The 27,599-nt window shown below is 42.9% G+C and overlaps 1 protein-coding gene across 4 annotated transcripts in view; it reads left to right on the top strand.

Moving 5' to 3' along the window:
* RIMBP2 (RIMS binding protein 2) overlaps positions 1 to 27,599 on the top strand; it is a 338,869-nt gene that overhangs the window by 175,071 nt on the left and 136,199 nt on the right. For 3 of the 4 annotated variants that reach the window (XM_044989706.1, XM_044989705.1, XM_044989709.1), the window contains one exon: positions 23,430 to 23,519. In XM_044989706.1, the coding sequence (XP_044845641.1) occupies positions 23,430 to 23,519 (90 nt within the window). Of the gene's footprint in view, positions 1 to 14,340; positions 14,359 to 23,429; positions 23,520 to 27,599 lie in introns of those variants that run through there. The other variant, XM_044989707.1, reaches the window with a different exon arrangement.

The raw sequence follows: 27,599 nt of genomic DNA, 5'->3' as shown, positions 1-27,599 counted from the left end.
GTAATTGCTAAGGTTGTCCTAGGAGACGTCCTTTGATGAAAGTGGTTGGGTTTAGATCAGCCTTCAGTTTTCTTACGAATGAGATTCTCATAAGTGCCATGTATTTATAGATCAATGGGATGTCGTGCATATATATCGTACTCCTGGGGGCATTCTGCACCAAAAAATTAAAAATTCTGCATCAAAAAATTAAAAATTCTGCACACATTTTAAAATTCTGCAAATTTTATTTGTCAAAATAACACTACATAATCATGCCAGTTTCAATTATTTTTGTAATTTATTTCAAAATCCTTGTCAGCAAGTATGTCTGTACCAATATAAACACGCACAAATTTTCCCCCAGGAGTAGAGAGTTAAAGAAACCCCTATGACAAACCAGTTCCTGTTTCTCTGCCCCCTTCCCCCCCCAGAACCCAACTGGGGGGCCAGACACCCACAACCCCTCCCCCCCAGAGCCCAGCTGTGAGCCCCCGAAGCCAATACACCTGAACTCCCTTCCCAACTGAGCCCAGCCACGGGTTCCCCCCGATCCCAGATACTTGCACTCCCTCCTCCCAGAGCCCAGCCACAGGGCCCCCTCTTGCCCAGATACTCACCCCTATTCTCCCCCAGAGCCCAGTCATGCCCCCTCACACTCCAGACACAAACCCGTCCCCCTCCAGAGCCCAGGGAGAAACAGCCTGATGCTCAGTCCCAGGATTGCATGGAGTTTCCTGTGTGCCGCCCTCTCATTCTCTCAGGGCATGCTGGGAACTCCAGCTGTCAGGAGCCCTTTAGCTCCCTCCCCCCAGCAGTGTCTTCTGTGTACAAGCTGGGCTCAGCTGTGTCCAGCAGACCCTAGTGGCAGCCAGCAGCACTGTGGGGGAAATGAAATTCTGCATGCACAATTTCTGCAAAATTCTGCTTTGCGCAGTGGCGCAAAATTCCCCCAGGAGTAACATCTGAAAATTTGACAGATTGCAAGAGCCAGCAACAGTACTCACCACATGGCTCACTCACAGGACTTTCCTATCTGAGAGATGCCTGCCTGAGTTAACAAAGCAATGCATACAAAGACACATGCTAATAACTCTTTATCATACTGAAGTCCAAGCAAGCAAAGCAAATATTTTTCCATTGTATTTTAATCTACACGTAAACATACCAAATAAATGTTACATTTCAGACATGTAAATTATTCTCAAATAGAAAAAATGCAAGTTGTTACATGTACTGAAATAATGTTTTGCTTAGGCTCATTAGTATCAAAATAACAGAAGTGTCATCTAGCTTAATTTGTCCGCTCATTTTGCAAAAAGACATATTACTGGTTTGCTTGCGGATTGTTTCTTTTAGTAAAATTAGTATTGGGGCAAGTGGCAAATTGACTGTCCGGAAGCTGAAGTGTTGTATTAATAGAAAAATCAAAGCATGGAGAGGGGAAATACAGGCTGGTCCATCAATGAGTCTCAATCCTGAGTAACAGGATAGTTTGAGTCTCTAAAGACCATTCCGTTCTTGTCCCATCTATTGAGGCTGCCATTGTGGATGTCTGTTGCAATGCTGTGGTGAAGGTGATTTTTTTTAACATGAACACTTGTTCACTAGCAAACAGAATGATGCTCCAACTTTTTAAAAATCTGCATTAAATATTTCTTTAATTTCCCTAACAAGTAAAAGACCAGTCTGGAATATTACCCAGCCTGTTTGAGAATAAAAGTTTCCTGTCTACAAAACCAAGTTCGTATTCTGCAAAAACCCCAAGGAAATTATTTTCCTATCACACACCACAGAAAAAATGCTTCAAGCCCCCATTCAGGAGAGCATTTCCTATTCAGGAAAGTACTTAAGAATGTGCTGAAGTGCCTTCCTGAATTCAGAGCCTTAGGGAACATCCACACTGCAAAGAAAAGCCTGTGGTGCTGAATCTCAGGGCCTGGGTCAATTGACTTGGGCCCTCGGGGCTCAGGCTGTGGGGCTAAAAATAGCAGTGTAGACATTAGACCTCAGGCGGAGGCCTGGTCTCTGAGACACTCTGCCCTTGCTGGGTTTCAGAGCCCAGGCTCCAGCCTGAGCCTGAATGTGTGTCTATGCTGCTATTTTTAGCTCTACAGCACAAGTCCTGCAGCCCAACCCCTGCAAGCCTGAGCTCTGAAACTCAGCTCCGTGGGTTTTTCTTTGCAATGTAGACATGCCCTTAGTCACTGTTCTGTTCTTAGGTTAGTAGCAGCCTTTAAGGTGCTTATATTGCTGCTTTACTTTAAGTTTCCACTTTATAGTGGTAAATCATCTCTCAAGAGGTGACAAAGAACAGGTAACGATGCAGCCTTGTACTGGAAGATCTTCTGTGCCAAATTATTCTGGACTTTGACATGGAGCAATAAATCAGGTTGTTTTTTCCTCTGCTCCAGCAGGAAGAGCGCTAATCTTACTTAAGGTTACAGGATAGGGATGTTTGTTGACTTTCATTATTAAATTATGTCTTGGAGTCTTAAAATTGAGCCAGGTCTGATACAATCTCCGCAGCCATTAGTCTAAGCCATGATGTAAAGTTTTGCCAAAGTTAGGAAATAGTTGAATTTTACCTATTTTCACTGAGTTCCCTCTCACTCTGAATATATGCATCTTCAGAAACATGTCAGCCTCGGTTATGTTCTCTACATCTGAAAAGCCTTGAAGTCCAAATAACCTTCGTGTGCAGCAGAAAGGCTGTTGTTTTACCATGGCTAGGTTACAAAGGAGAGGCTGCTTTTAAATGTGCTGACCTTGTACTGGGAACAAAAGTTTACAGTTTGGAACAGAAAGACGATGCTGGTTATTTTTGTAATGGCATACTCCGAATGCAGATTATTTCTGAGAATAGGCTGCTTGCTTGTTCTCTGCTGCTATGAAAGCAGACTGATGCTAGAACTAACTCCTTTGGACCGTCTGATTAATGTTCACTAGAGCTGGTTCAATAAAACACTGTAAATTATGTACTTGAATTTCGTGGGGTTTTTTTTCCCTATTATTAGTTCATCTTGCAGAGCAGGATGAGTAACTCCTGGGTTTGTCATTGGTGCCAGGCTTGAAGCTTTGTTCATTTCCTAATCCCACTCCCATTCTGTGCATTTTTCCATACTGCTCCTTATGAATGGAGTATCTATCCTCTGTATCTCTATTTTGAGTAGGGTGACCAGACAGCAAATGTGAAAAATCGGGACGGGGGTGGGAGCCTATATAAGAAAAAGACCCAAAAATCGGGACAGTCCCTATAAAATCGGGACATCTGGTCACCCTAATTTTGAGGCCTAGATCTGGAAACACTTAGGCACATGAATAATTCACCCATATTGGTAGTTCTGTTCACGTCAACATTTGCATAGACATATTTTTGCATTGATTTCAGTGGGCACTACTCATGTGAGTGAAGTTATTGATATATCTGAGTGTTTGCAGGATTGGCTCTTAGGGCCAGATTTTCAAAATAGCTCCGCACCCAGCAGCTCTCATTGTAAATATGGTAAAAATTCACCCATAAACCCATTTTGATAGGCACTGCAACTGCCGAGATGCCCCATGGTTATCTGTGACAGAGTAGTTCCCAAGATTTCTGGTGTCCATTGTGTGAATGATAGATTGAGCTATCTAATAGTGGAAAAAACAACAAGGAGTCCGGTGGCACCTTAAAGACACAGATTTATTTGGGCATAAGCTTTCATGGGTAAAAAACCTCACTTCTTCAGCTTCTAATAGTGGAAATACGACTTTGTTATCCTAGCCATGGCTTTCATTTTGTGCAGTTGTCACTATTGGTCTGCGTTAGACTTGGTTGTCTTTTAAATTTCCCCAGATGAGGGCCAGCCATTGTTCCATAATGTTGAAGTTCTTTGTTCAAAGAGAGCAGGTTTCCACCGAGAGAGATAAAAATGGTGGATTTCATTTCAGATTGTTTTCAGTTTTGATACAAAGAGATTTCTACAGTGCCCACAGGAACTCTTGAAGTTCTGGTTGTTTTAAAATGCAGCAATCAGACTAGTCGCTCTGGCAACTTGATTAGTGTCCTTTTCCCATTACACAAAATTCTTCTTCAAAATGAAAATCTAATACATTTTTTCTAGCAGCCTTGGAGATCTTATTACTTCATACCAAAGTGCTACACAGAGTATGTTTTCATGATACATTTTAGTTTGAAAAGTACAGGTTAACTCTCTTTAAATGCAATTTTGTGGAAAGGTAGTCTGGCTGGTGGTGATTTGGACTATACTTCCGTGTTAGTTCAGTTTCTGCATTAGTCCAATTGAATTTCTACAAGGTCAAATTGAATGTGTTTCCCTGTAGCAAATCCAGCAGCTTAAATTGCTCAGCTGTGGCACCAGGTATAGAACCCAGGATCTTTGGCTCCACAAGGTATCTTCTTGAGCTAAAGTGCTCACTTAGCTGACGGTAGAAGTAGGTCCCTTGGCCACAACTAAGGAAGACATGATCTATCTCTGTTGGAGCACCAGAACATTGCACCCTCTTTGGCCACATGGCCAATGGCAGAGAAACTGCTAAAGCACAGGAAGTGAATGTGACCTGTTCAGAATCCTTACAAGGCAGGACTTAAAGCCCTGATCCTATGGACACCTGGGCATGTAACTTTAATCACTTGAATACTCCACTTCAACTTGGAGTATTCAAATGCGTAAAGTTACTCATGTAACTGTTGTTATTAAAGTTACCTCGGGGTTTGCAGCACTGGAGACTGAGCAGCTTCAACAAACATCTCTTGCAATACATAGAAAAGTCTATATCTCGCTCACTGTAAAACAGTAGGCTTACGAAGTGGGTATTCACCCACGAAAGCTTATGCTCCAATACGTCTGTTAGTCTATGAGGTGCCACAGGACTCTTTGTCGCTTTTTACAGATCCAGACTAACACGGCTACCCCGCTGATAGTAGGCTTTAAGTTTCTCCACTTTGTCAGAAATATTGTGGTCAGTAAGGCACAAATGCTGGAAGTGCTTCTCTTTTGACTGGTGTGTTATTCATTATGGACTGGCATGACGCGTGTGATTGCCTGCTGCCCATTAGTGGGTGGCCCCACTGATGTCTAGTGGCAGCTGTCTAATGTTACTCCATTAGCTCAAGTGGTAGGAGCTAAATCAGGAGAGACTCCATTGAAGCCAATGGAGTTACATTGGTATAAAATCTGTACTAGAGAAGAATCAAGCCTGTAGTCCATTAAGATTAATTTTCATATGGCCTTTGTTGAAAGCACCATCAGTATTGCATAATTTTAGTTAGTAGAATAGCCTTATGCATTAGGATAAGAGTATTATGGTATTAACATACATAAATGACTCATTACTGATGAGAAACTGATTGTTGGTTCCCACCCCCACATAATTCACTGAAATTGGCAGGCCTAAGGTTGCCTTGAAATTGTTCCTCTACTATCAAAAATGCATTTGTATACTCCTTTTCCACAAGAACGTTATATGTATTTCTATCGTCAAGGGATTAGACAGCTATCCAGTAATAACAATTCATTTCAACTGCCGGGAAGCTTTAGGAAAGACGACAGTAAAGACTTATGTTTAGGCAACTAGTGTGTTTGGCTTCAAGGCTCAGGTTGCTTGACGCATTCTGTGGAAATGAACAAAAAGCTAAATATTCCCACCTACGGTCTGTCAGAGACTCCAGTCGTGTGTGTGGTGTGTTGGGGGCTGGGGTATGCGGAGAAATCCACTCTGTGTTTTAGAAAATCATTTGTGTGTGTTGAATACTCAGAATATGACAGAGCTCAAGGTGAGAAAAACAAAACAGCCTCATAATAAATACTAAACAGCAAATGTTAGATGATGCTGAGATTGGGAGTGAATAAACCTGTCCACATTTTTGTTGTACTTTTATTTTTGTCAGTCTGCCTCAGCCATAACATACATACGACCAAATAGTGAAAGAAGTATAAAACACTACTATATTGTACAGTCAATAATTCATTACAAGCTCCAGCATCAGAATTTCAAGAGAGTCTGTATTTTTATGAAGAATAGGGCCATGTAGCTGATATAATAGGATCTAGACCTTCTATAGCACTTTTTATCGGAAGATCACAAAATACTTTATAGAGGTGAGCAAGTATCATTATCCCCATTTTAAAGGTAGGGAAAATGAGGCTGAGAGAGATATTATGAACACATGGATTTTTCAAAGACAATTGTATCAACGGTATAATCATTCTCTATCTTTATGGGATTGTATTTCTGGCTTGATGGGGGAGTTGAAATGTTTCCTGCTGGAACTAAAATCACTGGGAGGTAATTAATGTGAATCCCTACCCAGGGAATAAGTCTGGAAAAGTATTGCCCCCTAGGAGAAATTGCATAGACAGCTAAATAGGTGATAAGAACTGATTTGCCTACAATTAGGCTATGTTGTGAAGACTGGGAGGAGGACAGAGGCTGGTAAGAGAGCAGGGATTTCTGAGGAGCATGTGATCTAGCGGGTATCAAGAAATGTGCAGAGAGTGGGTGCTTAATATTAATATTTAAATATTATATTTACCGTTAATGCTACGTTGTAAGATTTTTGCAGCTTAAAGTGCAGCTTTTATGGCTGTTTCCATACTAGATGACCTCCTGAGATGGGGAAGTGTCCGTGGGCATTTCTGAAACTTCAAAAGCTTGCTTTTCGTTGAAGAAGCTTATGTTCAAATAGTTTTTATTTCCCCAGCAAAAAGAAGCCATTAAGGCTTATTATAGAGACTTCCCTTTCTGAGCCTGACCTTATAAGTTCTTTGGGGAAGGGGATGTGTTCCACTCTGTTTGTAAAGTGTCACATAAATATTCAGCATATATAATAGTAATATGCCAAGATAACTACTAGGATATGTATGCAAATAGTTTGGGATCTATCAGACATTTAAATGACTAATAGTTAATATTATTGTGTTAATTTAAAAAGGTTTGTACTGAGAAAAAGGGACATAAGGTAGTGCTCAGAACTCAAGACTGAGACACCCCCCCCATGACTTTTGAGTCTAACCTTGGCTTCTGACCAAGACTTACTTCCTATCCTTGGGCAAATCACTTAGAGCCAAATTTTCAAAAACAGCCATTGATTTTTGGGTACCTCAGTTTTTGCGTGAACAACCTGAAGGCCTGGTTTTCAGCGGTGTTGAGAACCCACTGTGCCCATTGAAGTGATGTGCACAAAGTGATCTGCCAAGGGTTATATGGAGTATGTGACAGAGTCAAGTATAGAATCCAGCTACCTCAGCTGCCAATTCTGTACCTTAAACACAAGACTATCTTTCCTATGCAGGAGTCTTCAGTATTTCCACATGCAAATATCTATCCAATCCGCAGTTAATTTAAATGTTCTTTTGGATGGAGCAAAGACTGCTGCCATGTGTGTTTGTGAGGATCAAACAAATGACCCTTTGATTTGTCCTTTCCAGTCATTTCTTCTGAAGAACACAACAGTGCTTTATGTTTGCCCATGGAAATGGAAATAAGACTTGCTTAAGTGTGGTAAAATCACTGGGGGGAAAATTGTCAGGATGTTCATTTAAAAATATTTGAAAGACTTCAGTTAAATGTTGGTTATATTAAAAGAACAAAAGTGATTTTTTTCACTATAAGGGTATTCAATGAGTTTTTTTGAATAGGCCATTTTAACAAAACATGGACTGTATTTTAATCCATCCCCTTCTATTCCTAACCCACAGTCATTTTAAATAAGTAATAGAAAAAATGTTCAGTTTATTTTTCCTCCATGTGACTTTCCTGTGGCCACTGGGAACATGCACGCTTAAAGTTAAGCACCTTGCTGAATTGAGGCTTAACATGACTTTGCTAACAGTACTAGAATGTTTCAGAGGTCATTTGAGGGAGATGACGTGGTGTCTAAAAGTGTGGGAATGAATGGAGAATGAGGAAACAATGGATTCCACTTTCTGAATGCAAAGTTACAACTTTGCCTTCAGAACATGGTATCTATCCTTTGTTTCCTCATTTCCTCTTTCTTCCTGGCAGTAACAGGCAGATAATCCATAAAATGAACAAGGTCACTGAACTCATAGGGGTAATTTTTACCTATGGATACTCTCTTCTTGAACAATTTCCTTGGTAGGTTGGGCACTTTTTTCATAAACAAAGAAAACATGCTGTAGCATGCATGTAGGACACAGAAGGGGTCAGCATATGGGAGTGGAGTTCAGGAGACCAGGGTACCATTCTCAGACTTCCACTGTCTTGCTGTGTGACCTGGGGCAAGTCACTTAACTGCTGTGCCTCAGTTTCCTCACCTGTAATACTGAGATGATTATACATATCCACCTCTGTACAGTGCTTTGTCATTCACGGATGCAAAGCACAGTGTACTAAATGTATGCAGTGTAAATGATTGGGGAAATAGAATCCATGGAGTACGGCCTTTACTTTTCTTTTTGTAGCACAAGACAGCAGTAGAGCAAGTATTGTCTATAAAAACAGAGCTATCTAAGTGGGGAGGTGGTGGTGGTGTTGGGGGGTGGGGAGAACTAATTATTTATGGAATCACAGAAGTAAGGGAAAAAAGAGCTAGAATTCCAGAGGGCCCAAGAGTCATAGAAGCATATGGTGCCAAGTAATTTAAAAATAAAAGTTTGAGTGATCAGAACAAGCGAGTCGGCTTCTGCAATATTTTTCACAGCTTGCACATATTTAATCTACTCTGGTATTTAGATGACCAGAGAGTGAACTCTCTTGGCCCCTGTCCTGTTTCTTTCTCGATGGATAGTATGGCATGTCATAATTTCCCCTTAGTTCAGGAGCCTGCTCTTACCACTTTCCAACTCACCTATCAGCCACACAGAGGCAGTGGTGCAAGGATTCCTGCTAGGTGAGGCAACTCTTACAGTTGCTTGATCCTCTACTTGTTTTTGATGTTTGTTCCTTTTGCTTATTCTGATTGCCGAGAAACAGTGGTGGACATCTGCTCCGCATTTTGGACTAAGGGGGTTTGAACTGCAGCATACATCCAAGTGCTGCACTGCAACTATCTAAAGGCCCCAGTTCACACTAATGTAGTCCTTTTCAAACAGGGCTACATTAGCATGAATTCAGGACCTTGAAGTTCACTCCTGCAGCGTCTACACCAGGAGTTACGGTGCAGCACTGCGGTGCTGTGTACACTGCTGTTCACACCCCTGTAGTTTGAACTGAGGGCTGCTTAGCTAGTCTAGCACTTAGATACCACCCTGAATAGCCACACTGACCCAACAGAACTGGGGGAGGGATCGTACTGAGGGAGGGATCCCCAAGCAGATAGGGGAGATTGCATAAGCTGTTCAGCATGTTCAGCCAGGTTTTTGGGTCAGCGGGTGGGAATAAGCGGTGCCATGGCCCTATCTGCTACTTGCTCCACTTGGAGCATTTTTGAGTCCAGGGATTTACAAAGGGAGTAGTTCTTCTACTTCGAGTTTTGGAGACGGGCATGTATTCCACTTGGGTGTGCGTGTGCCCAGGGGGAGAGAGTCGGCAGTCACTTTTGGGGTTGGGAGAAAGGAGTAGAAAGAAGCCTAGGGAAAACAGCAGCAAGAGTTAAACCGCGTGGACCTTAGCTGCTGATTGTAGAGTCCCGAGGCTGGAACCCAGTGTAGAAGGTGGGCCTGGGTTCTCTTAACAGCCGTTGGGGTAGTAGCACAGACAGGGTAATTGACTTTGAAGATGCCTGAGGTGGTTTGGATAGAGAGACTTTGATACCCTAAAGTGGGGGAAGCTATAGTGACCTGGCTGGAAGGCCAAGCCACAAAGATAAAATGCGGCAGCTCGGGGAGTGTGGGAGAGGCTGCTGAGTGAGAGTTTGGGACAAGGGGGGCTGAGAAACCACAAGAGGAGGCATCAAACCAGTGGTGAGCTTATCCCCTGGTGAGCCACAAGGAGGTGCCCTGGCGGTGAGTGGTGTGAACCCCGTGACAGTTAGGAACAGTATTTTTTGTTGTTATTACGTTGTTGTTCAGGGCCATGTTGGATTCAAAGTGGTGAGAGGCTGCCTTTTAGTACCCTCTACCAGGAAAGTCTCAGCAGCATCGTTAAATGTTCAGTTTCTATTCAGCTAGTGAAACCAAGAAACCAAATTGTATGTAACAGAAGTACATAATTAAACCTTCTCCAGTCTAGGACACGGTACATATAGGAGCTCCCTTATCCCCCCTCCCCCCCCCAAGAGAAACCCTGATAGTGTTATCCCAAGTTCTGACCCAGGAAAGTCACGTTAGCATGTGCTTAGCTTTAACTTTAAGCATGTGAGTAGTCCCTTCAGTGGCACTACTAATAAACTTAGAATAAACACATAATTAAGTGCATTCCTGATGTAGGGCCTCATGGCATACCCAGCAAATATACATAAAGTGAAGCTCTCCAATGTCATTGGAAATCAGTCGTCTTTCTTTGTTTTTTTCTTGTCCTGGCCACTGTCAGAGCCAAGATACTAGATAGCCCATAGATCTGATCCAGTACTTCAGTTCCTATTAGGGTTGCCAAACCTCCAGGATTGGCCTGGAGTCTCCAGGAATTAAAGATTAATCTTTAATTAAAGATTTTGTCATGTGATTAAATCTCCAGGAATACATCTAACCAAAATTGGTAACCCTAGTTCCTATGTTCCTAGTCAGTTGGTTCATTTTGAGACATGCTATTTTTATTCAGTATTTCCTACAAGAAGTGTAGCCTAGTACTAAGGAGAGGGTAGAAACTGTATGGGTTTTCTTTTATTAGGACAGAGTATAATTTGCATGGACATTTTCCGTTTTTACAAATGAAGAAAATCTAATTGTAGAAAGGCCGTATCTAACGTGCAAATGTTTCTAGATAAAACCTGTCTGTCATGAGAGTGGCAGCGGAGCGGAGCTCTGCATGTGCATTAGCATAAGGCATTTAAATATCAGAATGTACTTCCCCCTTTAAGGGTGGATGCACATTTCACACTTATATTTCAAAGGCTAAGTGTCATGTTTAAATCATAAAATACCTTAAAACAAGTGGCTGTAATTTAATTACTTTGCATTGGCATTTAATAGTTGTTAAACGGCATGTGGATGACTGTATGTAGGACTTAAACACAGTGGGTGAAATTCTGGCCCCACTGAAGTCAATGGCAAAATTCCCAATGACTTTAAAAGAGTCAGGATTTCACCCACTTTGTTTATGGGCATACTTCTGCCTTCTGTATTCCAACATAGTGGTCAAGAGTCCTAGTTGATAGGGCTAGCTGCCATGCTGGTGGGTTTACCTCTGCTCCATGTGGTCTGGGTCTAAGCCTCCAGCCAGCTGGAAGGATGTTGTTAGCCAGGTGAGTGCACTGCTCCTTTATGAAGGAGCAGCAGTGAATGCCTGTGCTGCTGACCACCCTTACCTATCCTTCGCTGGTGCCAGCAGGATGGCTCTTATATCACCAGCTCCACGTCTTGTTCATAAGTCCTCGAGAACTCTCTTGTTAATAGTAATAATAGAAGAACCTCTGGCAGTTTGGAGGTTTGATTTTTTTCAGAGAAGCAGCATCCAGAAGTATGGAAGTCCATCCAAGCCCCTTATGGTAGAAGACAGATCTTCAGCTCTTGCTAGAAGGGTTTCCTGGAGTCATTTACATTGGGAAGCCCAAAAGGCCAGCATTTGACATCCTGATGGTGCCAAACAAATAATATTACTGACCAATTTTTTACATTCCTCTTGAAAGGTCCAAATTTAGTATGAATTGTGGGCAAAATTTTGGGTTGAATCTTATTTTATCTTACCCAAGTCGGGTGATTCTTATTTAGTAGTGGTCATTTAATCAACTAATATAATTTTAAATTACAGATTTGCCCAACCTGCAAAGTTAGGATTCTGAACTAGCCTTCCCCAAAGTTTGACAGTGTTCAGATCTGAAGTTTTGGAATAGGCCTATCCAGTAGTCAGACTGATTTTCCCTTGTCAGCGTTCTGCATTTGATGTTCCATAGTGAAATTACTCTACCAACATTAACAGGCAGAAGAGAGCTAAAGGTTTCAAATGATAATTTTATATTGGTTTATTTTCTTCTTGCCACATTGCAGAAACTTTGTGTAATTGAACAGGGGGCCTTTGGTCCATTTGTTGTCCTGAGGGAAACACAAGTTAATTTGTTTATGGCTATGCACTTTGTATGTTATCTTCTCATTTATAAGTAAAGATAAATGTTAAATTCTACCTATTAATGTGTTAATATTCGAGAATATTAATATTCAGCCTCGCGGCTCTATTTCTCATAATTAAGGCTGCGATTTTGTCACGGAGGTCATGGAATCTGTGACTTCCAAAGATCTCCGTGACTTCAGCCCTGGTGCCTGGGAGCTGCAGAGTCCTGCCGCCTCCCTCAGCAGCAGGGAGCTGTGAGATACCCCTGCCGCCTGAGGCAGCGGGCCCCCAAGCTCCCATCTGCAATGGGCAGCAGGGGTACCCCTCAGCTCCCAGCCGCCATGGGGGGGTACCCTGCAGCTCATGGCTGCTGTGTGGGACAGGGGGACCCCCGCAGCTCCCTGCCAGCCACAGCAGCAGAGAGATCCCCACAGCTCCCTGCCACCGTGGGGGGAGGTACGGGGATCCTCGCAGCTCCCCAGCCACCACAGCAGGGCAGGGGGACCCCGGCATCTCCCCTGCCCCGCAGCTCCCCTGCTGCTACAGCATGGCAGGGAGAGCCCTGCAGCTCCATGCCACAGGGGAAGGGGCAGGAGGACCCTGCAGCTCTGAGCCCCCATGGGTGGTGGGGGTCCCAGAGCTCCCAGCTACCCTGCAGCTGCCCAGTCCCTTCCCATTTTATCATGGATATTTTTAGTAAACATCAGGGACAGGTCACGGGCTTCCCTAAATTTTTCTTTATTGCTCATGACCTGTCTGTGACTTTTACTACAAATATCCGTGACAAAATCTTAGCCTTACTCATAGTTCATCTTCACAACCTAGGGGTCCAATCCTAAGTATGTACCCTCGACTCTCATTGATTTCAGAAGGCACCTAGGATGCTCCTGGATCCCACTCTTATCGTACTGGCATGGTAACAAAACTCTGCCACTCAGAATAGATTGGGAATCACTGCATCAGGGGGAGCATTTATTAACAATAACTTAACATTGCAAACACGTACATTTCTGATCTACAGTTCACCATTCCCCCCACCCCGCTTGCTTCCAATGCAGTTTTGCAGAACATTCTGTGTATGCCGCCTTGTATTTTCTGGTTTTATTTTGTATTCGCAACAACTGTTCCTCTCAGCAAATCAAATTCCTTAAATATACAACACTAATTCTCCCCTATTCTCTCAATCATCATTGTGTTAATTACTTGCCAAGGAAAAATTGTAAACCGCTATGGAACCTATGGTGCCTCTGGGCCAAGTTCTGTAATTTCTGTCCACACTGAATAGTACTTTCAACAAGTAGCTCCAGTACATACTACTCAAGATGAGAAAACATTACAAAATCAGGCCTTAAAAAAACGTAGATTGTGCTCTATCTCAGGGGTTCTCAACCGTTTTCTTTCTGAGTCCCCCCCCCGCCCCCGCCCACATGCTATAAACTCTCTTCGGCCCATCTGTGGCACAACATCTAGTTTTCTGCATATAAAAGCCAGGGCTGGCATTAGGGGATAGCAAGCAGGGCAATTGCCTGGGGCCCCCGTGAAGCTAAACTGCTTAGGCTTTGGCTTCAGCCCTGGGTGATGGGGCTCAGGTCCTCGGGCTTCAGCCTCATGCCGTGGGGCTTCAGCTTGCTGCCGAGGGCCCCAGCGAATCTAATGCTGGCCCTGTTTGGCGGACCCCCAGAAACCTGCTCGCGGCCCCCCAGGGGGCCCTGGACCCCTGGTTGAGAACCACTGCTCTAGTAGACTTTAGAGTGAGTCATTTGCAGGGCAAGAAGATGTGAGAAAAGATCACAGAGTTGTTGTTGTTTTCTTTGAACTCCTGTATCTCAAACAATTTCATAGTATTATAATCTTAGAGTAATTCTAGTTATTTACCCTCTGATGATACAAAGTATAGAATTATAATCAGCGAGTGTTCCAATATTTTCAGTCCAGGACACCTGTAAACACCAAGCTGTCCTAAGAAAAATAAAAAGCCCCAAATAAACAAAAACTAGTATCTACCATTGTTTTTTTAAATAAAAGTAATTGATGGATGAGCAAACTAGCACACAAGGCAACAGATGCCTTACTCCAGGCAATGTTGAACCTTGTTACCCAGACAGTAGTGTCAGACTGTGTTAAATCTACAGAAGTCATCCTCCTACTGTGAATTTTCATAGTCAGTCCTTCTCATATCTGTTGGGGGAATTTCTAGTTTTGCTGTATTTCAAACCTGAACACGCGTTTTGCTTTCGTTTCTATGCTTAAAAGATGCAACTGATATATAAGGTAATTTTTTTTGTTTTAATTTTGCATAGATGTATGTTCATTAATGGACTCGTATTTTGTGCAGGGTGCTACTGAGGGTACATGTTTAAAGCTATGCAGTCCTCTAGGTTCCTGTTAAAAATGGAACAATGCTGGGGAGGGGTGGGGGCGAGGATGGGGGAGTCCTAATTTTCCGACTAGATTTACTGCACTGTTTCCGAAAGGGTCACGTGTAAAATATGCTTGTTTTTAAAATGGCATGTCTGCTTGAGAACACCTAGAACATTGCTTGCACTCAGCTGGAAATACCTTTGTTTTTAAGACCGTTGTTTAATATATTATATTTTAGAGGTTGGTTTTCAGGTTTGTTTGTTTTGCGGATGATTCCGTATGTGACGCTGGCATGTGTGTTTGTGTCATTTGAACACTCAGATAATACACATAAGCATGACTTGTGTTTCTCACTTTTAAACAAGGAAAGAATTCTCATTTTAAGCTAGTAAAATCTAAGCTCTGTACAGTAGTATCTGCATTTATTAGAAAATGTTTTTTAGGGTTTTTTTTTGTGTGTGTGCATCTAGTCGATACTAATCTGTTCCTCATTGTCACAGCAAATACTTTCATTTCTATGAGGGGATATTTCTAAATTAAGCTTCTGTTGTTTGTTCTCTTATCTTTAATTTCCAGCATTCATCTCCCTGTTTGCAAAAATTTTGGATGCACATTCTCTATTATCAGAGTAATAATGGAAGCTGCTTCAAGCCCTTGGTTTTTAAAATGGATATTTGCTTAAAGACATCATTAGAAAGGGGTGACAGGCTGCTTAGCTAATAATTTAAACGCATTGTCAAGACTGCAGAGGCTGATGAGAAGTTGCTTTGGGAGCATGAAAGACTGTTTTCTTTTTACTTGCACATTAGTCTGGTAACATTTAATCAGTGTTCTCCTTGTCATATGTTTATGTACAGTGTCTTGGAGTATTGGCTTGATGAGTTCTTAATCTTCAGCCTACTCGTCTTTATCAACAGCTGGGGGAGATTGACTTGAATAGGTTAAACATTAGACCTCATTTGACGCTGTAATAGTATGTGGCTATATTAATTAAATGATCAGAACTGATATGCACTGTGAATAAATGGTTGGGGGGGAGGGGAATTCCCTAGTTTAAAATTAAAAAAACCAGAAGACACAGCAGCCCAAAGCTATTTGTATAAAAGGGAAACACAGATGGGGTGGGATTAGAACGATTTTAAACAGGTTTCTATTTTAAATTGAATTGGATAGCTGTCAGTTTGGCAAGCAATGGAGGTAACCCTGAATCCAATTTATGGAAGCGCCTAAACTAACTGCACATATCTTCTCAAGCCCAACACTGAGATCAGTCTCTCTCTGCACGGCTCTTTTAGTTTTTTTGGCAAAATAGCTCGGTACAAGTGACGGTAAGGCTGTTGGTAACAGAAGATCCTGATGCTGAGTGACAAGCTAGAGGCAATGAGGACATATCTGACCTGTTGCTAGCTTGTCTGTCATTTGTGATGGTGGCCCCCTGCATTTCTTGACCTTCTTCCCTCTCAGCAGGAGGCTGTAAGGGGAGGGAGCTGTGTCTGGAATTAGCATTTGTAAGAGCTAAAATGTAGACGTCGTCACTGTAGAGAATGATTGGAATCACAACCGTGGTAGTTACACACTCTCTCTGTTTTAGTTATGTTTGCTGATACTAGATACAGCACACATGAGAAATGTATATATTTTTCTGTATACGCTATGGACATTTGTAGTTGTTTAAATCCCTGTTCCTTGTGTGTAAAAGGTGGTGTCTGTACCTGTTAGTTACCCATTAAAGAAGGGGCAGACTGAAAGAAGGAAAAACAGGCCTAGAGGTACTGTGTGCTGGCACAGACTGTACAGAGTGAGTTTAGCATGGGAAAAATCATGTAGGTTGTTGGTATGTCACTTTCTTGAATAAACAGAACTCTCATGGCAGGCATATATTTGATGGTTGTTTAACTGTTCTTCGTCTTTATACTTCCAGCTCACCAAACTTATCTAAGCTGTGGAAGTTTCATAGTGAATGCCCACAAGAGCATCCTAGAGAGATTTGAAAGTGAGATACATACTTCATCGAAATACTTCTCTGCACCCTTATGCGATATCTGTGTCTCATCCTGCAAGGTCAACAATCTGACCAGGGCCGGCTTTAGGCCGATTCCCCCGATTCCCCAGAATCGGGCCCCATGCCTGTCCCTAAGAGGGCCCCGCGCCTTAGGCACCTTTTTAATTTTTAAATTTTTTTTACATACCCGGCGGCGGTCCGGTCTTCGGCGGCATTTTGGCGGCAGTGGGTCCGGAGCAAGTGAAGGACCCCTTGCCGCTGAAGTGCCAGTGAAGACTCGGACCGCCGCCGGGTATTTGAATCAGGCCCCCCAGTTCCTAAAGCCGGCCCTGAATCTGACCGTACAAAAGACACAACAACAATAAAATAAATATTTTGAAATGAAAAAATTAAAGTTAGTGCAACTCACAGTGCAAAAGCTCAGGCTTGGCAGCTCGTTTTATGTTATTGTCTGGGAGTGTTTCCCCAACACATTTCAGGCTCATATATTTTTCCAAAATCCCAAGCCCATCCCACAAGTTGCAAAAATCCTGTTAAGGAGTTGAAGGGTAAACATAATAATAAGGGTACGTGTAATAATAATAGTTTGAATTTCCATGTGGCCTTCCATCCAGAGACAGCAAAGCACTACTTCAACAAAGTATTGAATTTAGTAATGAATGTGTTCTGTAGTGAGAGTCTGTGTTCTAACCAACCACCTGGGGAGACTGAGAGGAAGAGGGCCGTGCATGGAGGAAGCATGGGAATGATTTGGGCATGAATGGAATGGGATGCAGCAAGGAATGTGCAGGGGACGGAGTGCTGCTCTTTGAAGGCAAAGAAGTGTGGGTGGGGATAGCATGAGACATGTCAGAAGGCTACAGAGGGGCATATGTTGGAAAATACGTATCAATGTTGGAAGCAAGCAGTGTGAATAACTGTCAGCACCAATGCATACCTCTTCTCAACCTCAGCTACTTCTACCACCGACAACCTTAACTCCAAAATTAATACGAAACACCGGCTTGGGCATGTTTATGCGCACACACAACACATGCATGTGTGAGTGTATAGCCATATGTGTGTGTATCCAGAATTCCATTCTGAAATTTCTATATAATAAATTACCACTAAATTTGGAACAATTACTAACAAATTGATTGTGCATTTACATAGATTGGGTGCTAACAACAGAGATTACTCATTAACAAAACTTATTCTGTTATAGGAAAACATGTCTCTCAGCTGCCATTTGTTATCTGACACCCACCTCACTTAATATACATCAGTACAAACCAAAGAATAGAGCTCCGTATAGTGTAATTTATAAAAGCCATGCCAGTGCTATATTAATCTTCAAAATACATGGACATACTGCGTAACTACTAACATGGTCAGAGTTAAGGCCAAGTGTCAGTTTTTCAGGATGAAGGTGTAGGTTCTGAGTGATGGTGGGGAAGCATTTGAAGGGGAACTGATGGGTGACAAACAGGCGGAATATTGAATGATTTGGTTGGTTATTCTTGTGACTTGCTGGATCAACAGAAGCATTCTTCCATTGCTCTACCTGCGTCTACACCAGGGGTTAGGTTGGCAAAGTTACTGCTCTCAGGGATATATATTTTTCACACCCCAGGGCCCTATAACTATGTCAACCTACATTTTAATTGTTGACCAGACCTCAGAAGTTCCCGTATTTGCCATTGATTTTTTGTGTGTGACCTTGGATATGTCATTTAACCTCTTTGTGCCTTTGCTCTGCATTTCTGAAAGAGCGAAGATAAAGGTGTTCTAAGAATACATCTATTAATGTACGTGTTGTGCACCAATACTACCGTGATGAGTACCATCAGAAAGCTTATAAATAAATATCATCACTGTAGAAATTTCAGGAAAAGACCTGAGCATCTGAGTGTCTTGATTGTTGTGACTGTGGGTATGTCTACGCTTTGGAGACTATACTGATATAGCTAGGTTGTAATAGTTATGCTGGCATAGTGTAGATGCAGCCTAAACCAATAAAGGAGTTTTCTATTGATGTAGGAAAACCACCTCCATGAACAACGCTAGCTGCTACATCAACAGAAGCGTTCTTCCGTCAACATGGCCATGCCTGCACTGGGGGCTAGGTCAGCATAGCTGCATTGGTCAGGGGTGTTGACATAACTTAACTGTAGACCAGGCCTGTTTTTTTCCTATATATTGTTCAGGCTAGAATTCAGCCAGCAGATGTTGCTGTCACAGATAATTCTTTATCCCTAAAGTTGTATTTGTGATGGGGAGCCGGGGCGGTTGTTTACTTTGGCAAATGTTGTGAGGCGGCGTATTCCATAAAGCAAATCAGTGGAAGAAATGACAACCATAGTGAACAACAAATGTAAGTGCAAACAAATAGCTTAGAACTAAGGTCCAGTGAAACTGAGGTGGTTACTGTCCTATTTTAGTTCATCCGTGCAAATAACGTGATAAAATATCACCCACGAAAGCTCCTGCTCCAATACGTCTGTTAGTCTATAAGGTGCCACAGGACTCTTTGCTGTGATAAAATATATCTCCCTTCAGGTAGGATTAAGGGCCAACCAAATGGCTCTGTGCTCTGTCTCATAAACTAGTTCCTTTCTGGAGAATTAAAACAGTCTGAAGCATGCTGGCCTAGTTTTTGCATTCTTTTTGTTTTTCATTTCTGCCTGATTTCCTCATAATAATAATTGTAAAGACTAGATTAAGCGTCTGCTGCAGTAACCAGTGTTACACTACACATTTAATTTGCTCATCGTTTGTCCAACTGCCATGATTGTTATGCAATATACATGACAAACATCTGTACTATTCCAAACTACAAATCTTTATTTAGCTTATCCAAGGGAAGATGACTTGATGACATTCTACAAATACCTATGGGGGCAGAGATTTCTCATAATTAGATGGCTCTATAGTCTAGCAGAAAAATGTGTAACAAGATCCAGTGGTTGACAGCTGAAACTAGACAAATTCAGACTAGAAATTAGGTGCCAATATTAGTGGTGAAATCAATTACCATTGGGACAACTTGTTTAAGGATGTGGTGGATTCTCTATCACTTGAAGGTTTTAAATCAAGACTGGCTCTCTTTTTAAAAGGCCTGGTCTACGCTGGGGGGGTGTCGATGTAAGATTCGCAACTTCAGCTACGGGAATACCGTAGCTAAAGTCAATGCATCTTATTCCGACTTACCTCCCATCCTCATGGCGCGGGATCGATGGCCGTGGCTCCCCCGTCGACTCCGCTACCACTGCTCGCTCCAGTGGAGTTCTGGAGTTGACAGGGAGCGCATTCGGGGATCGATATATCGCGTCTCGACAATAAATCAATCGCTACCCGCCAATACGGCGGGTAGTCTGGACGTACCCGAAGATATGATACAGCGCAAACAGAAGTTATTGGCTCAATGCCAAAATCAGTGAGGTGTTTTGGCCTGTGTTATACAAGAGATCATATTAGATCATAACAGTCTTACAGCAATGATGATTTTATCTATGCCACATAACAAATGTGTTTGGTAATACATGAATTTCAATGTCAGACTATCGGTTCCTCCCGGCCTTAAATTGTATGGGTGAAATCCTGACCCCAGTGAAGTCAATGGCAAAAGTTCCGTTGACTTCAGTGGAGCCAGTATTTCACCCTTTTGAATCTATATTGAGATCTAGTTCTGCTGAAGACACAAGCTATCTGGGATAAGGTATGTTACCCTCTCCCTCCATTGAACTGTTTTCCTTTACTTCGTATTTTGCCATTTGCCATGGCTGTCTTAGGGCCAGATCCTTCACTCACTGGGCTAGATCATCAGTTACTGTTTAGCTGTCCCAAATCCATTGAAGTCAGTGGCGCTATATTGATTTATACCAGCTGAGAATCTAAGCCACTGAAGTCAATGGCAAACCTCCTTCCGTCTTCGGTGACACGGGGTAAGATCTAGAAAATGTAAAGAGCAGGTGACATGCCTTATTCTCTGTAAAGTACAGTGCAAATTTATGGTTCTGTACAAATGATTTTTAATGCTTAGTAGTGCAAAAAAATTGCAATAGTTTGTTCTATTTTTGTGCAGTTTGCTCATGTCCTAAAAATATGTATTGACTTAGTTCACAGCTTTTAAAATGGAACACAAGCTATGAAATTCTCCCTGTTTTGCCCCACAGAACTGTCTAGCATCCCACAGAGTATGACTGCCACTTTTAATTGCATCCTGATCAACGGATTGAACAGAATTTGAGAAATTATAATTAATGAGCTTCTTATGTGTGAGAAGATAAATCTGTACCTAGGAGACTGAATATTCTGCAAACTGCAGCTTTTCTCTTTTTATGTTCAACATAGTAGCAGTCAATATTTAATAGCCAGAGGAGAGCTTCAGAAAAGTCAGGGGAAGACATCTTACAATTGTGCCGGGGATGAGAGAGTCAGAATGGTATTTTGATATGTAATAAATTAGCTGTGCTAATTACACTGAATATCAACCCCTTTCAAATTCAGCCTTGTGCTTGAGGTTCACTGTGTTTGTGGGCTGCAACCGAGCACAAGGAAGCTCAATAGAAGTGGCTTTTTTTACACAGTATGGAAGCCAGTTAGGCTTCTTTTAGTCCCTGGTTCCCTCCAGCATGCAACTTTGAGCTGGTTGTAAAAGGGGGTAGGGGGGTGCAAGAGAGAGAGGAGGAGATATAAAGCAAAATTTTAAATTCCAAAGTTGTTTCCATTTAACAGAATTCAAAATGGACGCATTTTCCATTTTATTGTGAATATTTTGCATTTATTTTAACTGGCAGAATTGTTATCAACATTTTTTGTTTACTGAAAACCATATTCTCTTACTCAAAACTTGAGTTTTGGTAAACAAAAAACGTGGATAATGATTTTGCTTAAAGAAAATGTTTGGTTGAAATATCATGGAAAAAATTTGAAATGGAATTTTTTGTTTACTGAAAAGCACATCTTATTGAAAATCTGTTTTTTGGTAAATAAGAATTGATAGTGATTTTGAAAATGATTTTGTTTGAAATTTCAAGAACATTTTTGGTTAAAAATATTGTGAAAAATTTGCAAAAAGTGGAAATTATTGTTAATGTGAATGATTTTTCACCAAAAAAAGTTTTCTTTTTAAAATAAATGTTCACAAACAACATATTGTGTGTGAAAACTTTTGAGCAGTTCTATTCCAGCTGCTTTGCCTGATACCTAAGCAGAGTGAGAAGAGCTCTGTCTGCCAAGCAGATCAGTGGAGTTTCAAAGAGCCATGTTTGAGAGCCAGTGGGACTGTTGAGAGGTTTACCAACCTAGTGACTCTTTTATCTAACTTGAGCTGAATTTTCGGTTGGCACTGTAGTAATGAAAACCTGTGGGTCGGGCAGTTCCAGTTTACATAGATCAGCAAAAATCCTAAAGTTAGCCCCAAGATTGCAACTTTCATCAGGGGTTAACGTCAGTCTACTTTAGGTTTTTAAATTAAAAAAAATAAATACATGAACTGACTGAATGTGTTGTACTTTGATCTGGTTTTATTAATAGAACAGAATCTAAAATCTACCCTATTGGAAAAATTCACAGCTCAGCCAATATAATTGCTTTTTTCCCCCAGCCCTTTCAGTCAAGTCTCACTCATTGCCAAAATGCTTTCAGTAGGCATTTTCCTTGGGATGGCTCTGAAAGACTTTGATTTCATATAGTCACCATTCTTGAACTTCTGCAAAAAGAGAGGTTTTCAGAACAGGCAGAGGACCCTGCCTGATTTAGGATTTACATAAATTCTCAGTTATGTCACCTGAAATAGCCTCTTTTGTTCCCAAAGACTGAACTTTAACCACCTAATCTTTTGTGGTTTGTTAACTCTTCTTTATTTCATGCTCCTTATAGTGCCATTCTGATGGGGTATACCAATCCCACACTGGGATGGAAGGGGTTAAATGAGGATACTGGGCCCCGCTAGCCCCGCCCCTCCAACCCTCCAGAGCATGCTCCAACTTGAGACAGCCTTCAAAAGGGAGCAACCCAGCTCAGAAAGGGGAGGCTGGGGAGGAGTGTAGACCTACCCTGAAGGTTCCTTCTGAAAGGGGCTGGAGAAGCCGCCCTCAAGGAACTGAGCCCAGCCGGGGCTGGCAGTTTTGGTTTCCGTTTTATTTTTTCTTTTCCCCTTATCTGGGACCAGAAGCTGAGGGAAGGAAGCAGTGATAGGAAGCAACCCACAGAAGGTAGCTCAAAGGGCCCCTCCTGAATACCAAATGCTGCTGACCTTCCTAGGGCCCTCGGCCAGAGCCCAGTGGAGTAGATGGGCCTGGTCTCCACTACCTCTGCTCCACGACCGAGTAGATGCTAACCGCCAGGCTCCTCGGCCTACCAAGGACCCCATTACAGCAATGTTGCCCGCTGGTATACCTAGCTACAGCTGTAGATAACACCTAGGGTTATATTCTGAATTTCTGTTCTCACGTCTGAAGTGCCTATCACTGTGGTACCCAGGTGCTGTATGTGAATACTAGAAAATGGAGAGAATTGCTCCTCAGTAACTGCTGACTCTCTGTGGTAGCTGTGGTATATTGTGAACTTCTGACTTTGAGGGTCCTGCTGGTTTCTCTTCCCTTCTGGTTCTTCAGGAAAAGCTAGGGCAAGAATCTTGCCATCTTCAAGTTGTGCTGCTGCAAGGGTAGGGCTCTTCATTAACTCCATGGGGAGTTGTGTATTTCAGTTGTCTGGTCTGTGGAGTTGAGTCATGTCCCTTCATCTGTGTGTCTTTAATCAGATTCACCCACTTTACCAACTCCAAATCCCCTATTGAAAAATGTGGTGGCAGTCATTTATAGTCCATAATAGCCCTGCAGGTTTAGCACCTTCAAGACCTTCGGCTTTGTGCCTGACTGCACACATAGGGGTGTGTTAATATCCAATAAAGCACACACAGTTATTACTTAAGATACATGCAATTTAAAAGACTGTAGATGAATGGCCTGTAACACTTTTTCTTCTGTTCTAGGAAAATGAACTGAAGGATGCTGTGCAAGAGAAGAATCGCTTGAGCCTTCAATATGCTAGTCTTTCCCACAAGGCACTGCAATATGACCAGGTAACATCTCAGTATGAAGACATGCTAATAGAATTCTCACATCCATTTATCATTGACGCCACACTGCTGAGCTGCTAAAAGCAGACAGCACAGTCGCGCTGCTGAGCTGCTAGTGACCCACGAAGGACATTAAAATGTTTTGTTTTAAAACCACATTTGAATTCATGAACAGTGTATTTTTTTGTGAACAAATGTTACTCCCCAGAAGAAAATGAATAATTAAGACACACAGACAAACATTGGTGAGGTGTGATTTGTCACTGAAGCATCTTCTCATTGTACTCTAAGTTTCTGTGCGGTTTTGGTGAAAATTGCTGTTTGCAGTGGTTTTCACTAGAGCTCATCAGGAAATTGTTCCCACCCACCCCATGTAAATTTTTGACAAAAACAATTTCCCCCCTGATTTTTGTCATTTTTTCTTATTTTTTTAATCAAAACTGACAATGTATCAATAAATTTCAGTTTTGCCAAAAAATCATTTTAACCACTTCTAGTTTTGACTCTCTGGCATCTAATTGTCTGCCATCTTGTGCCTGCCTCGTAGACAGTATGTCTGGAGAAGTTCATGAACCCCTCAGGCTGAAATGGCTGGGGAGGGTGCAAGGCTGGGACCTATGACTGGTGCAACCTGTGCTCTACCTCTGTCCATCTAGGAACTCAGGAAGAGATTGTGGTTCCTGAGGCACAGTCCTTCTGGAACCTTCCCCTGGAGCTCTGCACTCAGTCTAGCTATAAGCCTCAACTGGAGCAAGATCTGACAAGAAAACCGTGATAAATTAAACCTTTCCCACGAGTGATTAGCTATGGCGTTTGAGGGCCAAGCTGTAGCATCTAGCCATTTGCCCACATTGGGGGGAAGGGGGGGAGGTGTTGTACTGCACTGCTCCAGAAGAAGTGTAAGGAGAGATTGTGCCCAAACAAGGCACAATCTCAGCCTGACTGGCTTGGGGCACAGAAAAACTGAGAAACCTGCATTATCCTTTAGGAGAGTTCTCTCTGTTGGCTGCTGTGCCTGGCCTGTACTGTGAGGCAGTTTGGGGCAATGCACCTCCTCCCCCAGGGAGGACACCAAGGGAACTGTCCCTGCATTTCCCCGAGTGGAGGGGTTATAACTGCGAGTGACCGTGCATGGAGCATGTGAGGTGGGAAGAGAGGTACCTTGTGGCTGCACAAGGGATGCTCACAATCTAGTCCTTAAAGAAGTTTAGATTGAGCCGAAAAATATTACTCTAGACTGGATTCTCACATTGGCTTAGAGGGCTAGTCGTGCACATAACATTACTCCTGAGGACATTCTGCACCAAAACATTAAAAATTCTGCACCAAAAAAATGTAAATTGTGCGCACAATATTTTAAAATTCTGCAAATTTTATTTGTCAGTAAGTGTGGAGGCTCCAGCACGGCATTGGGGAGCAGAGGCCCCTGGCTGCACAGAGGTGGGAGATCACTGTGCAGCTCCCCCCACAGGACACAGATTCAGCGCTGAGGCTGCACCCAACCCTGACATAGCGCAAGGACCGGGCCTGCCCCAGAACCACCCCAGGACCTTGCCCATCCATGCCAGGTGCACCAGGTGCGGGCAGGCAGGCTCAGCAAGGCAGGATCCAAGTGTGAAGGGGCTTAGTGTGGGGGGATCCAGGTGTGGGTTGAGAGGGTTCTGTGTGGGGCAATCTGGGTTCGGGTGGCTCAGTGGGGGATCCAGGTGTGGGGGGCCTGTTGGGGGGTTCTGGGTGCAACAGTAATGGGATTCTGCAGGGGGGTCTGGGTGAAGGTGCTTGGGGCTCAGTGGGGGGGTCGGTCTGGGTGTGGGGGGATAGAGTTCAGCAGGGGGGTCTGAATGTGGGGGGCTTAGTGGGAGGTCCAGATGCTGGGGGAGTGGGGCTCAGTGGGGTGAGGATTTAGGTGCAGCTGGTTAGGGCTTGGTGGGGTGGGGATCTGAGTGCGGGTGGCTCATCAGGGTGGCCCAGGTGCAGGGGGAGTGGGGCTCAGTGGGGAGGGGGGACTGGGCTCTGAGTGTCGGGGAAGAGGCTTGGCAAGAGGAGCTGGGTATGAGGGGGTCTGGATGCATGGGGGTTGGGCAGATGGGGGAGCAGCCCCCTGCACAGGGATCCCTCCCCCTGCAGCTAAGGAGCAATGGGTGCAGGAAGCAGGGGAGGGGGGAATTTGCAGAGCTTCCTGCAGCCAGGAGGAATCTGGGGGTTGCTGTGCCGGGGAAGAGGAATTCCTGTCCTCTCCAGCCCGGCCGGGACTAGCAGCTGAGCCCAATGCAGGGTAGGAGCCATCCGCCGGGTCTTCCCCAGTCCTGCCTCCTGATTTCTCTCTCTGCTGGCTGCCATGGGCCCAGAAAGATACTGCTGGGGAGGGTCACATTACCGCTCTTGTGTCTTCCCTTTGCTTCCCTGTCAGAAAGTCATTTTTCTGTGATGTAGCAAAGAAATCTGTGGGGGACATAAATTCTGCACATGCGCAGTGGCACAGAATTCCCCCAGAAGTAACTCATATCAGAGATGGCAAGAACACTGCAAACATCAAAGATTAATTGGAGTTGGTTGCCTAGCTCACGTAGGCCCCTTTGAAGTGCATATTTCAAATATGTAGGATCAGGACTGAAATTCTGAGCTAAAACTTGTGCTGTTTAATCCCTGAGCCAGCCGGGACTGGTTGGTTAAGGTGAAAGGTTGAGAATGAGGGTGGTATGCATGTACTGTACGACTTCATACATAGCACATGGTCTCTAAACAGAACTGAAATTTTCTGCTCTTCAGAGCAGATTGGAGAGGAAACAAAGTGGTTCCTATATAAATCAGTAGCATAATAATATTTTGGGATGGAACGAGGCCATATGGCTTATTTAGATCTATCCACCCCATCTGTCTAGTGTTTCTCTCTCATGATGTTTTTCTTCTAAATACCTTTCTAGCTTAGTTCGAGCATCATCCTTTCCCCACTACCGTTGTTTACAGAGCTTGCCAAGTGTACCCTTCACTAGCCACATAAAGATAAGGTCCATTTCCCATGCAGTTTACATTCTACCTCAGACAAATGTACCATGTGTGGCTAATGCAGGGTAGGCTTAAGAAAGTATTGAAGAATGTTAGCCCTAATTACCTTTATTGTAGTTGTAGTAGTTGTAATAGCAATAATAATAAATTATAGCTACAAAGCACCTCTCTCTGCCCACGGTACTGAACAACCTTGCAAAAACAAATTTAAAATACAAAGGGTGAAATCCTGGCCCCATTAAAGTTGAGGCAAGCTCAGATTTCACCAATTATTTTTATTTATTTGTTTGTTTGTTTGTTTGTTTCTTAAGATGTATAAAATACAGCTCACTGAAACTCAAGTCGTGCTCTGGGTACCTATCCCCTACATTCAGAATGACAGTTTAAATATAAACAAGGGACTTCCCATAAGTAGATCCACCTCAGCACACACTCGCCTCAGCTGTGTTAACGAAGAAGGAGAAAAGATAAGCTTTGCAGCATGCCTGAAGGTTAACAAATCCGGGCTCTGGCCAACCAAGAGAGGGCTTCTCCAGGAATGACCCTCAAGCAGCCCCATCTCCTAGAGATTAAAGGGTCTCTAGCTCCACTGCTTCTGGCTATCTGGATTGTAACAGTATATCAGGCAGAGAGAACCTACATCTCGGTTAACCCACACCATTTAGGGCTTTATAGGTTAAAACTAACCCATTAGTAGTATTAGTATTGTAGTGTTTAGGAACTCCAGTCCTGGACTGGACCAAGGCCTCACTGTGCCAGGAACTGTACAAGGAACAAAAAATAGTCCCTGCCCCAAAGAGTTTGCAGTCTGAATTCCACCCATTTCAAAAAGGAAAATTCAAAGATCATCCGTCCCCTAAGACCTTTCTTAAAAAATAAAATAAAGCAAATTGTATATGAAGTGAGTGCCTGAGGAAAAACCGAAATGTGACAGAAGGGATAGATAATAGGGTAACAGCAGTCAAACTAAAAGAGAACAAATAAAACCATTCTAAGCTGTTTTTAAAGTTAGGAGATATGGATTATTTGGCGTTCTACACTTTAGGCCCTGCCATAGCAAAGGCACAATTACCTGCA

The sequence above is a fragment of the Mauremys mutica genome, chromosome 16 (genome assembly GCF_020497125.1).
Source record: "Mauremys mutica isolate MM-2020 ecotype Southern chromosome 16, ASM2049712v1, whole genome shotgun sequence".
Lineage (NCBI taxonomy): Eukaryota > Metazoa > Chordata > Testudines > Geoemydidae > Mauremys > Mauremys mutica.
The sequence above is the reverse complement of the archived record's forward strand: the minus strand, read 5'-3'. Positions and strand labels throughout refer to the sequence as shown.